The 14,073-nt window shown below is 42.4% G+C and overlaps 1 protein-coding gene across 9 annotated transcripts in view; it reads left to right on the forward strand.

Moving 5' to 3' along the window:
• The window catches only part of MEGF11 (multiple EGF like domains 11), a 273,843-nt gene that overhangs the window by 90,926 nt on the left and 168,844 nt on the right, over positions 1–14,073 (forward strand). For all 9 annotated transcript variants that reach the window (XR_011003600.1, XR_011003601.1, XM_068203530.1 and 6 more), the window contains one exon: positions 10,252–10,344. Coding sequence is in view for 7 of the 9 variants with exons in the window: in XM_068203530.1 (XP_068059631.1) it covers positions 10,252–10,344 (93 nt within the window). In the remaining 2 variants the exon portion in view is untranslated. The remainder of the gene's footprint in view (positions 1–10,251; positions 10,345–14,073) is intronic.

Consider the following 14,073-nt stretch of genomic DNA (forward strand, 5'->3'; position numbering starts at 1 on the left):
GGCTGCATTTAAATATTCCATCCCCAGGAACATTAGTGTAGCTTATACACGAGCATGATCTTCAAACAGAGCACAGTCTGTCCTTGATTTCAGCAGGGTCACCTTCACTTGCATTGTGGGCCTTGGTTTGAAATGAAATCTGAAATGTGTTGGCCCTCTGGGGCCTGTGCCTGGCCTCAAGGACAGGTTTGCCTTTAGAAATTTGTCCACATTCATCCTGTTTTGGTGAGAAACAAAGAAAGGATTGTTAGATTGACTTGATACATTTTGGAATAAGAATGAAGAAAGATTTTGTTTGAAACATCAATAGTTTATTCAATTTGCTACAGGACTGAAAGTTTTCTAGGAACATCTGTGTAATTTGGTTTTATTAAGTGTTGCATTGCCTAGCAAAGACAGCCAGAAGTGTCATGCAGTCCAGATGTCTTCATCGATCTACTTTTGATCTTTTAAGAACAACATTTTTGATGCCTCAATGCTTACTCTAGCACACAGCACACACTCTGTACCTATGAAAATCAATCAGCAGTGGAGCTGTGTCATTTGCTGTCAGAAAATAGAATTTTCTTGGCATGAGACCCACAATTCAGGGCAAGTCAGTAATCAGAGAACTATGGACATGTAGCAAGGCTACCAGATTTAAAAATAAATATATCACAGGCTGATGGAATTTATACACAAAGAAATTCACTCAATGCCCTGAGTGGGTAACCTATAGTAAAATATGCAAGTGCTGTGATTTTGAGGTGATTTCCAGATATAAATGCTTCCAATTATAAATGTGTGAGGGTTTGTTCTGATAATGGCTCATTTTCTTTGACATTTTCCCATGTGTTTCCTGTCTCGCTGTTTGATTTAAACAGCTCCTCAGCCAGTGTTGGAACCTGTAAATTCCTGGTCTCTTGGATTGCTCCAGTCACAGGAGGAAAGAAGGGGTGGCTGTGGCAGAAAGCAAAGCAGTGGTACTGTACTGGTGGAGTTTCTGTGGTGAGGCTGGAAATATCCCCCAGCAGTTGAGTTTCATGCAGTTCTGCCACACCTCTCACCTGTCCATCTGTCATTTACTTCTCACCTTCCTCACCTCAGGGCACTGCGAGTTCCTCTAGTCTTTCTATGATTGAAATGTTTGTGATTTACCACTTTTAGCTAATTTGCAGCTTTGTACTTCACACCTGGCAGCTCATTTTCCATTCCAGCACAACTCCCAGGAGAGCTGAGTGCAGGTAATGTTACCCAGGAGTAGAGAATGAGCATTCCTGCCTCTGTGCTGGGTCTGGTTTGGTGCCACCTGCCCTCACAGGTGGTTTGATAGGCCAGGTTAGGCTTTCTCTTCTTCTGGTAGGTTTGGCTGCTGTTCCAGAAATTGGCAGGAAAGCTGCAAGGACGAGGGATCTAGGGTACAAGCTTCTCCTCTATTCCCAACCTGTCAAGAATTTAATTTCCTCAGGCAACAACAAAGAAATCCCCTGAAGTTAAGAATGGAATGATTGGGGAAAACTTTCACTGGTTTTGGTACTTCTGTCCTCAAAAAACCTGGAGCTTCCTGCAGGCAAAGCCAATTTTCTACATTTTGTTTTGCTGGAGTGAGGTCTCCTAGGCCGTGTACAGAGAGAATGAAGGATCATGCCAAGAGTAAATGTTAATATTTCTGCATTGCTTAGAAAAAGAAAGTGCTGCTCTTTCTGAAGGTGCCACACAGAGCACAATTTGCAGACAAATTAAGTTTGTTGGTTGGATGAATCAAGTTGCAGAGGAAAATTAACAAGTGAAAATGTATTTCCTACAAATTGCTGGGAAGAGTTGGTCAATTTACCAAAATGGAAGGAGGAGACAGAGGGCACAGGAGTGAGAAAACTTTCCAGGGTCACAGATTCTGCTCTGCTGATTCAGGAGCTCCCTTAACCTCATTAACAGTTTGAACTAGTGGTAATGATTGTTTTGAACCCTGAGTGAGGCAATGGGAAATCATTTCCCAGAAAATGTTAAATGCTGAAATTGTCCCACAGAATAATATTGTATTAGAACATTGATCAGCAGAATTGATCTGTGTAACTCTTTCCTCTCAACATGGCAGAATCCAATGATTATTTCTACTTGAAGCAATGACAGAAAATGCATTAAATTGGTTGCAGGCCTCAAAGGATCAACAGTCACCCATATTTAGCTGATCCCTGATGAGTTCTCTCTGGGCTCCAATTCACTTTCTGTGAAGGAAATGAGAAAGACTGAGCCTTAAAACTGTGTCTTGGTTTGAAAGACCGGTGTCTGCCAAGCAAGGCGGGAACCTCCTTGGAACAGAGCATATGACCCCTTATTATAACTTTGAAATTACAGGGCTCTCAGGCAAAGAGATGGGAAAAGGCATAGCAGTTCTTTACTAGCGCGTGTAACAAGGCAAACAAACAAGACAAACAGCAAAGAGAACGCAAACCCCGTCCGGCCTGGCTCAGCCGCGGGCGCGGCCGTGGGTGCAGTTCCAGTCACCGCCGCCGGGGGCGCTGCTGGCTGCCGGCCGGGCAGGGCGGGTGCGGTGGCTCCGCCGGGCCTGCAGGGGGCGCTGTGGCGCGGGCTCGGCCGCGCTTCCCCCTCACGCGGCGACGGCGGGCGAGACGGATGGTGGAACGGGCTGCAGCAGCGACCGCGGGGCCGCGCTGGGAGGGCAGGGGTGAGCAGACCCCAGAGGAGCAAAGGAAACGTATCAGAAACTCTGCAGCTGTAGCAGGAGCTGCGGGGTGTCCGGCAGGCAGCGTAAAACCCAAAAAAGCGGGGCTGGGCAGCGGCAGCCCAGCTCCTGAACACGGCAGGGAGAAGCTCCTCTGGAGGCAGAAAGGAGTTTCCCCTGAGGCACCCGAGATGGTGAGGGTCCTTTTTTTTAAATTAAGGTAGGGTTTTATAAAGTTCCAGTGCAACAGCTGCTCCCACAGGCAGAGCTTCCCTCACTGTAGGAGCAGACAGCAGGAGACCGGGCCTCACAGTGGTGGCGAATTCTCCTCACAATGACCACAGCCTGCCTCCCCACCGATCTGACAGAAAAGAAAATCCCCCAGGTAAGAGAGTAGCTGGCTGCACCCTTCTCCCGCCTTGGCCATTTCTTTAGTCTCTCTTAAATATTGGTCATTATTGTCTCTTAGCAACAGATGGGACAAAATTCCATGAGGGAAAGAAACAAAAGGAAAAATCCTAACCCCCAACAAAGTTGTAAGGGATTTGGGAGTGTGACTCATCTCAGAGGGTCAGGATTTCACCAGAAGGAGGGATTTCTCTCTTTGCCCCAAGGTCAAGCCCAGGCTCTGGTGTGTCCTGATTCCTGTGGAGCCCTGAGGCTGAGCAGGAGTCCCTTTGTGGATATGTCTGAACTTGGTCTGAGGTGTGAGTTAGTCAGGAGCTGTTTGGATCAGACATTGTCTTTCTTGCAGGATTTGCCTCCTTCCTGCACTGAACCCCCTCCTGCCTTTGCACCCATTCCGTTGGCTGGAGCTGAGCTCTGACTTAATCTCCAGACTATGGAACCAGTGCTGCTCTTACCCAGCCCTGTAACCTGTCCACTTTGCAGGGCAGATGCACTTGAGTGCTTAGAGTCCCTCAGTGCCTTTCCACCATCCCTTTTTGTGCCTTCAACTCCTGCACTTTTTATTAACACAGCCAAAGGTACAACAGAGTTCAGCTTCCTGACCCCAGTCGTGCTCTCTGACATTTGCTGCTATGAGGAGGCTGCTCTGCAGCTCTCGCTCAGACAGCACTAAATGCTGAGTGCTATCTCCCATTCCCTCTCTCCACCAGAGCAGATGAAACCAATGGGGCATCAAAATGCCACAAAGACTCTGTTAAATGAGTGATTCCCCCGACCTCTCCTTTTGCAGGCTCTAAACTTCTCTGTCACTGTCACTATTTTATGGTCAGTGATGCGATACCATTCCTGTCTCAGGGATGTGCTGCTCCAGCTCAGCTGTTCCTTAGAACCAACCAGGCTGGGATTCCAAACTGTGCTCCACCAGTCTCAGGGCATACAGAACAAGTGACAGTCTCTTCCCTACCCTGCCCTTCCCCTGGCACAGTTTACTTCCCTATTCACTCCCTAGAGTAAGATCTAAAGCACATTGCAGCATGGACTGAAGGAGGTTCTCATCAGTGGCAGCTCTTCAAGTGACAGTAAACTGTGAGCATTCCTACTGAAGGGCCCTTGGAGTTTGAAACATTGAGACCTGGATGGAACTATTCCAGGAGCCCTAAACTAGTCCATGTCACAAGCCTGGGACACCCAAGAATGTGGAAGGCTCTGTGTTCACGTCTATGGTGATCAGAATCCCAGGCTGTTATTTACCTGCTGATAGAAAGGGTAAAAAACTACCTTGGAGTTTATGCTTATTAACAAATTTTCGTATCCCAGCAAATGGATACAGGGATTTACTGATCTATTGTCAGTGATGACACTGACACATGTCAGATTCTGCTCTTGGGAAAATGGATCTCCACAGTTCTTTTACTTCAGACATTCACAAGTCATGTCTGGCCTAATCCCTGAGCTTTGGCTGGGTGTCAAGACTGAGGATAACACAACCCGGAACAGATCAATACCTCACTGAGGCAATGGTCAGAGATCCCCATGTCCCTGACAACAAAAAGACCATTGATTCTGTTCTGATTGCATTGATGCAGAGTGTCTAATTCCAAACCTGCAAAAGAAGTGCTGGAATTGCACCTACAGGAAAAGGAGCTGATCTTGTGACCCACTGATGTTATCTGCTCTGCATGTCTCATCTTTCCTTTGCTCACATTGATCTCTTTGGGTTTGTGTTTTTCACTGGTGCTTTCACGGGAAGATGAAAAAGAAGGGTTGCCATGCACTGAAACAATAAATTCCTCAAAGCCTGAGCAGGCTTTGAGATCTCTTCATCTTTGGAAGCTGTTACACCTTGCATGAAAGTGCTTTCCGAGGTGATAAATTAATGGATGTATCCTGAGTGATGACCACAGAAACAGACATTAAGCAATGCAAAGAGCTATTATCCCACTTCTTTGAAGCAATTATCCAGGAAACCATCAAATCAGCTTGATTCCTGATGGAAAGTCAGTGATTTAGGGAGGAAATCATCCATTCCACAAATAAGCAATAATCTAAGAATGAGGAAAACCTACCTGGATGCATTAGCTGTAGTCATCTTTCTTGTGCTATCCAACCTCCCTTTCCTGAGAACAGGCAAAGACAATCCAGCCAAAAGCTGACTACAGGCTTATCTAATGAAGCTGGTACTGTAGACTCAGCACAAGCTGGACCCAGGCCAGCACATTAAGATGGAAGCACCAGAGAGGCCCTGAGTGAACAGATTCCTAATGGATAAGGAGCAAGAACCTTTTCCATCTTTTTTCATCTACTTTGACCTCTCTGCATTATCTGAAACCACTGGCCACAGGATAACAGCTATTTCACCTAACAAAATCACTCTTTACCCTAAAAGTGGCACGAGGGAATGGAGGAATGGGCTAAAATGGCCCAAATTATTTTAGGGACACGTATTAAATATTGAAGGAAAACATCACTATTTCCATTAAATTTCTGCTTTGTTTAGTCCAACAACTATCAAGCATGGGGCAAACTGGTTAAATAATCTGAAGTTAAAATACCAGCAACATAAAAGAAAAAATGCAGGCTTACCATTGATTCACAGAAAATAAATGAAATTGGTCAGAGTTTGGGTAAGATCAGTGTATAGTGAAGAAAACCTGGCAGAGGTAAGACAGAGAAAAGAAGATTTTGAGGCAATGACCTTGTGCCATGTGTGCAGTCCAAATAAACCAGTTCATTCTGTGCAGTTCCAAGCGAGTGCCTGAATTTCTCATTGTGTCTCATAGCAGCATCCATATCTCCATTTAGCAATGTTTTCCATTATCATAATGTATCTACAGTTATTTATGCTTTCTGTCACCTCCTGGCTGCTCTATGATCCTGGGCAGGAATCCCACAGAGACCAGGAAACTCCAGCGTGTACGGAATGCTCCGGCACGGCTCTCCTGCAGCACGCGCTGCTGTGAGCGAGCACAGCTCACAGAGCCTCATTTCTGTGCTGCTCTGGGTCCTTCACACTTTGTAATTACCCTGCTCTTTGTTTTGGAGGGATTTTGCTTGTCTGGCACGGCAAAGTGAGACAATGGCAGATGGAAATTGCTGGGTCGGTAGCTGTGAACTCCGACAGGTTCTAAGGACCACCACAAATGTTACCATACTACAGTGCAAGCACAAATTAGGTTGTTTGTGACTCTGTCTTTTGTGAAATAAATATACAGGTTATATTTTTGGACAACAACAATTTTTCAAGTTAATCACTCCATTGTTGTTCCCCTAGGATGACACTCTTCCCTAAATGCACCTCAATCACTGGGAAAGAGGCTGATTGTGGAGCTCAGTGGGTGCCAGCAGTCAGTGGGGTGGATGATGTGATGAGCAGGGTTTCACAGTGGGTGTAACAACAAAGGTAAACCCTGTAACATCATAATTTGGGTCCATACAGAGGAATGCAGCATCAAGGAAGACAGAGCAACTCTCCATCCCTGCTTTTGTCTGGGATGAACTCCCTGTGGTGCCCCTTAGCTGAAGAAACTCTGCAGTGGAAATATTCTGCAGTCTGCTCCACTGAGCTCTTCTCATTGCAATATTCCGGGCGCTTCACACCTTCGTGGAGAGGAGACACAGACAAACCATTTATCATATCTGAATTCAAATTCTGGGCAACAATTAAAGAATAAGCACTAGTGTTAGAGGAATCCATTTCTCTAACATCCATTCCTCAGTGCAGCCGTTTCAGGTGTGAAAAGAGTTTAATCTTTAGGTCTATTTCCCTGAGGATTGACCTTATATGTTAAAAAAAGCCCAGTCTGTAATTATAAAGTAAGTGATAAGCATCAAATGGATTGTTACAGACCCCTTTAGTTGCCTTTATTGCATGATAAGAAGCATTTGCTGTGTAACCTTGAATGTGGGCAAATAACTCATGCTAAACACATTGCGACAAAGATGGCATTTTGGCAGGGCTTTGATGTAGGTCATTTTATTACCAGGCTGAATCAAACTACAAACTGATGTCAAACTCATGCCAAGAATGCTAATAACACACTGATCAATGAGGTGCTGGATTGCTCAAGTGAAGTGGTCGAGGGAAAATGCAGACATTAAAAGTCTGGAATTCCAAAGGTTGAAGTGCTTGGGCTATTATACTGGGAGGAATTATATTCCTTGCATTAGGACAAGTTTTCTTTACTCCAGGGGCCTTTAGATGAGTGTTGAATGGGACAGTGTCAGAAAGTATATACTTATCTTTATTTTTCTTGACCTTTATGTGCAAGTAATTTTTATAGTTCCATTAACTAGTAGGATCATTTGCAAACCACTGTACAAAGTGTATTATGAAGAATGCCTTGGGGACCATTGTGTCCTATTATGTTGAATGTTAATAGAATGAAAAATTAATTTAAACTCTAAAGACTTGAGCAAGGCAAGACTTCCCTTTTATAGGAGAAATTCAAAATTTTATTTGCTATGGTAAAACTTTAGAGCTGTACCCTAATATGACCTTTATAAGCCTAATTTGAATCAACCAGTGCAGGAGTCTGATTGTTTGCCACTTTAAATAAAATTACTTCTGTCAAAGCTTCTCTGTTAAAAAAAGGGGGTTTTCTGTGACCCCCATATTTGGAATTAGTCACTAGTGAGCTCTGAGCTCACAGCTACTTGTTTAGCAATTAATCAGCCAGAGATGAGAGAGCCCACGGTTCCAAGAAGCATCTTCACCTTACTTGAATCTTTAATTGCTCATTAAACATAGTCATCTTCAGCGATGTGGGACTTCAGAACACCTGAAAACAAGGATACAGTTATTTATGATATATTTTTTATATTTTTCATGTGACTGAGTGCTGTAGAATGAGGAGTTCTCTCTTGAGTCTTGCTGCTAAGTCTCACATTGCACTCTTCCCATAGGACTGCAGCTAGACAAGTGATCAAGGAAACTTCATTGCTTAATTAATTACTATTATTTCATATTTATGTTCGCATAGTTGAGGTGTGATAAATTTGTGTGGAAATCAACTAAATTTAGAGCAGTAATGGGCAGGAGTTCTGTTACTTGGAAGAGTAAAGAACCAGTCCCCCAACCACAATGTTTGCCTTGGGGCGAGAACGTGGCTGAGATAAAAGGGTAAAAAATGCTACACATTTTACATGTTAGAGTGATTTATTATTGCAAATGTCCATACAGGCAACAGCAAAACGTGTTTTGACTTCCACATCTCTTATGAAACTAGGATGTCACATCAGTGAGAAATGTACTCTCAGCCAAGTCTGTGCAGTATCCCTATCCCAGCATATCCTATATATTTTAGCACACTTTAGTTTGAATAAGAACCTATAAATTTGGGACTGTTCTAGATGTGAGCTTCTCCTTGTTCTGGATAACCACCCATTTTCAAATGATTGTAGGAAAATGTGTATGTTTTTATTGGACTATCCTGTTTATCTAATATGCTGTCCCGAATTTAATCCCACAGCTGTAGAGTAGTTTGCTTCACTGTCTCCAGAAAGCCTAACTTGAGTAAAATAAATGCACAAAAGATTAGGACAATTAGTGAGTAGAGATTAGCTATGAATATTTCATGGCCACTGCAATACTGTCTAAACACAAGATATGGAATAAGAATAAATTGCATTTTTGACATGCAGCAAACGTAGAAAGGAAATGATTAATTTAGAAAGATCTTGCAGTCATTTTAACGAGGCAGTGTTCTAATCAGTGGTCACGTGGGATCTGCTGGATAAAGAGCAGGAAAGTTTGTCCCCCAGGATTATTCTAAGTTCACCTGCATTTTGATGTTGGATTTAAATATTTTGTGAACAGCTCAGTGGATTTGGTCTGCAATGACCCAACCAGAGAATAGGCAGCAAAATGTTTCCACGAGCTTTATGGCATCCTGGGTGTGGGTCCAAGGCGTGATCCAGACTGGGAGTCCAACCAGAACGACAGGTGTAGCAGGAGTCATTCAAAGCAGCAAGGCAGTGGCGGAGAACTTTTAGAGCAGGAAGGATCTGGGAACTGAAAGGGCTCCAGCTTTCATTCCACCTGCAGATCAGGGAAACTTCCAGAAGCTTTGCTGGCTGATTTCAAAGGAATTGGGTGGTTTGGCTCCATTTTCAGTGCAGCAACCCAAAGCCACTTCCCAAATCAGCTTGGTTTAAACAAGAAGGAATTATCTTTGTCTTGGGATAAGTCTTTTTAGTCCATCTTCAGGAAATTCTTGGTTAAGTAAACTCAATACCCATGTTTCCCATCTGATGTAAAAACACAGGATATACAGCCATAGATTATATATGATCTAAAGAATGTATTTTTATATATGTACATACAGTGACCTCATTGCCACTGCTTCATATTTTTAATAACTCATACATGTTGGTCTAGATGGAAATTATGTGTTCCAGGTTAACCATCCAATTTGAATCTCTGACACAAGGAGTTTCTGGCAGTGCCCTCAGTGGTAAAAAGGAAACAAGGTAGTAAGCAACAAAGTTCAGTCTTTAAAGCAGTCACTCAGTGCTCTCCAGATTCTTTAGTATGTGATGGGCACACACGGAAACTGTCAGACACTGAAACAGCACAGGAAAAGAGAATCCTAAAATCTATGAGCTGTTCCTCAGCCAACCTGTTTGTCTTGGTTTGAACTGGAGGATATTGAACTTCCAATTTTATACCAGTGGCACAGACGACTGTAGTTATGGAAAACTGGCTGACCTTGAAAAGACAAAAATGCTCTTACAGCCACTGCATCATGGAGTAAAATTATTTATTTTCCTGGAGCTGTTTTTTAAATGAAAATCTATTTTGGATCTTAATATACTTTCAAGACTGAGCTCCATTTTGTCTTATGAGCAGTTGCAATTTGAGTGCGATGTAAGAAGCTGCTGTTCTATAATAAATGTCAGTTTGGTAAAAACTTTATTACAAAGCAAAACTGCTAACCAAAGGAATTTCTGGTGTGTGAGTTTTTCATTACAGGGCTGAAGTGACAAATGAATTTATTGCTGTCAAGAGATCTATATTTTATTTTGGTCACTTAGCAATAATTAAATCTTGCAAGTATTTTTTTTTGTGTGTTTGGTTTGTTTAATATTTTTAAACAAAATATTGCTCTCTAAGGCATTGTTTAGGGTATGTTTAGCAACCACTTAATATGTTTACAATGCTGTGTGTTGTTTCCTCTCAACAGCACTGTGCACAGAGGAATGTGTGCATGGAAGATGTGTCTCTCCTGACACGTGTCACTGTGAACCAGGCTGGGGAGGGACTGATTGCTCAAGTGGTGAGTAAAGATACCAAAATATGATAAAAATATGTGTTGCTATTAAAAGACAGGTATTATAAAGCAGTGGCCTTAGAACTTGGATGTTTTGAATGGAAAAATCAGGATTGTCTGCTGGTTATTTTGTAAGAGTACATACTGGGTTGGAAGAAAATGACCTTTAAGGTCCCTTCAACCCCAGTCATTCTGTGGTTCTATGAATATGTGAAAATACCCTTTCCCAGGATAATGACATTGGACTTTTTTGGATGTGTTTTGAAAAGAAATGTGAAATGAAGTGGAGGATGCTGTCAATGCTTTTGGTCCTGTTATTAGGATACCAGTACAGATAATAGAGCTCCATAAAGAATTTTTTCTCTCTCAAATCTTTAACACAGCACATTCTTCATGAAATACCCTGTGGAGTGCTAGAGTTTTTTGGAAAGCACTCTCTCCAGATAGAATTCTTGTCCTGTTCAAGCCAGTGGGAGTTTTGCCATTGACTTTTCAGGCAGCTCAGATTCTCTCCTCTGACTTACAATCCATTCCTTAAATCCATACTGCCAAAGTTAGGGAAATGGGAGTTGGGAGTTCTGCGCCTTTTGCTGGGGAATTAATCCACACTTGAGGCTTTCAATTCTTTCAGCTGGCAAGGCTGTGTTTGTTAAACTCTCTTAATTGGGAACAGTGAGTTGAAGTGGTTGGTTCATGCTGGAATGGAACAGGCAGCACAAACATCCGAGTGTGATGTAACACAGGCCTGAGACATTATTGACAAAACAGGAATAAACTTGATAAATGGAGTCAATTTGTGCATCAGGCAAGTAAATAAAGCTGCATGGGTAGAGATGCTGTGAAATGAAACTGAATGGGTGCTTTGTTTTGTGTTGGCTTCCTCCCCTTCTCCCAAATTGATTGGGATCTTAAGAAAAAGAAGGTAACAGAGAAGGGATCTATAGAGGGAGGAGTTAGAAGGGAATGGGAGGTAAATGTGCCTGAGGGTGAACACAACCAGAGGCTGAAGGGAGCGGGGCAGATTCCTGGATGGGTTCCTGGGGTTTTGTCTGCAGCTCTGCTGAATATCCCCTCGATTCCAGCAGAAAAGGGAACAGGGAGGGGAGCAGGGAGGAAGGACTTTAGTCCAGAGCGGATGTGGATGCACCAGCCCTGGGAGTGTTCAAGCCAGGTTGGACAGAACCCTGAGTAACCTGGTGTGGAGGTGGCATCCCTGCCCATGGAAGGGGTTGAGATGAGATGATCAGTCAGGTCCCTCCAACCCAAACCTTTCTGGGATTATATGATTCCAAGGATGGAAACAAAGGCCGTACTATGGGGTTTGAAGCAACATTTTGGGATTACCTGGAATGCAGACAAGGGAAAAACTGGGCATCATGATATATTGAATATCTATATTTTAAAGTATATAAAAAAAATAAAAGTAATACCATCAATTGTGAGATATTGTACAGATTCTCAGGAACTCATGAAATGTTTTTATTATTCTTAGTACTAGATTTAGTTTATCTTACCAGTGAGTATTTGTACAGTGCATGTGCACTAACAGAAGTTAAAAATAATAATAACAAAAAGACTAAGACAAAAAGGACATACAGATTACACATTTATACATGTGTGCACACACAGAGTAAAAAGCACTTCATTCTGTGTAAAAATGGTCAGGAAGGGATAAGATGTCAAATTACAGAATGGTCTTGTGGACTAAAACTACCCAGTGACTCTTATTAAATTGCTCTAATCTTGCAAGTGGAGATAAAAGAAAAAGAAGGTTTTTCCTATATTGAATATTTAGCTTTTTAAAGTAATTAGGAATATTAAAGCACTGACAATGATTGAGATAGAAACATTATTCATAACTTTTATTTCCGCACTGGGCAGGGATCCAGTATATTTCATTTATGAGGTTTCAGTGGTGGAAAGAGAAGTGTTAGCCAATTCCTAAATTAAATATGCCCTGTTAACTTTTATAAATGATAGCCCAGGATTAGCTTCAAAATTTAAGCTTTCATTTTATTAATATAATTAGTGTGTTTGCTGGCCTGTAGTGCCCATTGTCTTTCATTCCACTTGTTATATGCTGGGTAACACGTGTTCCTGTCCCAAGGTCTGATCCCACAGGCTCTGCCCAGTCGAATGCTCCTAGGAGGGGAAGTCAGTTTTACTGCCCCTGAGAGCTGCTCAGCTTTGTGCTTGACACTAAAAATTTGGGTGACTGGACTCTTCATTGCTAGGAGACTTTGTTGAAATTCAGAAGTTTAAAGGAACAGATTTCAGCTGAATACAGCACATTGTTACTGCCAGTATTTCCAAGAAAGGGGGAATCTGGAAGCTTTGCCTAACTGAGGTTAATCATGCTTTTCTGATACATGATCCATGTGTTAATTCATATTTTACTGTTATCCAGTTATAATATGGAAAACAATTTTCACTTCTACTAGAATAATGTGTCACCTGTACCTACCTTCTTTGTATTCCTTCATGACTGTTGGGCCACCAGTGAAGGTCACGTGTTTGCAGAGCCAGAGGCTGTTTGGGATATTCCTGCACGGGGTGCTCAGGACAAACTGAGGCCAGTGGTCAATGGTGCCATCCCAAACCCGTGGGGCTCAAGAACTTCCCAATACATTCCTCAGGATCAGGGATTTGATGCAGTCACAGGCATATTGCTTTTGGCTGCTTTGGCAGCATGTTGGCTGTTTGAAGCGCTTTCATTGGGAGAGGGATTGCCAGCCAAAACACTCCCTTTAAATTTAGCAAAGCTCCCAGGAGCTGGAATGGTTTGCTGAATGATCTCTCCTGAAAGCACTGCTGACAAGGGGAGCCTCCCTGACACTGGGGCTCGTGTGTTGTCATTTACTCGGGGAAGATCTAAGGGTGCTCACTCTTCTTGAGATACAATTTCAACACCCTGCACACACAGCCATTATAACTTTCTAAAAGTTGTTTCTAACTTTCACTTGATTTGATGGGTGAAATTCAACCATTAGCAAAGCTCCAGCACAAGGTCCAAGTGTCACTTCAGAACCAGAAATCAGCTCCAAATATTCTTCTGTTTTGGTGTGCCTATGCCTGCAGAGGGTCTGAATCCTGACACTGAGCCCAACGTTCCCATGGAGAGGCAAAGTTCTGGTGTAAAATGCAGCTCCCCAGCACTACCATTCTCCCTTGGCTAAAATATTCTCAATTAAATGTTTTGAATAGTTACAGCTACAGCCTGTAGTCATGCAAACAATTTAATCATCTTGTTCAGACTTGGTTTCATGCTTTCCTAGAACCCAGCCTATAAGACAACAGTTACAAAACTTGCTTTTCAGTGCAGCTTTCCAGTGACTGATCATGGTACATGTTAGAGTTCATCTGCTGTCAAGGTTAAAATAACTTCAGATGAATTGCTAAACAATTATAAAAAACCCCAGTGCCATATTCAGCTCTGCATGTCTCTGTACCTGTGTTTTACTACATGCTGTTGTACATCTGTCCATGCCCACAGGCCTAGCCTTGATTTCATGCTATAAAGCTCCAATATATTAAGGCTTGATTACCATAACAATAAAAAGAGAAGTAATGAGGTATTAACTAAAGAAGCTCTTGAACAAAATGTTTTCAGCATTTTAATGATGCTAAAAATTAAAAGGAAAATTCTTTTTAAAGACAACTGCATACCTTTCCCTTCCCTTTTAACTTGTTTTATTGAATCATGCCTGTTTTGTCCATGCAATCTGGACTGTTGGT

The sequence above is a fragment of the Anomalospiza imberbis genome, chromosome 13 (assembly GCF_031753505.1).
Source record: "Anomalospiza imberbis isolate Cuckoo-Finch-1a 21T00152 chromosome 13, ASM3175350v1, whole genome shotgun sequence".
In the NCBI taxonomy this organism is placed as follows: domain Eukaryota; kingdom Metazoa; phylum Chordata; class Aves; order Passeriformes; family Viduidae; genus Anomalospiza; species Anomalospiza imberbis.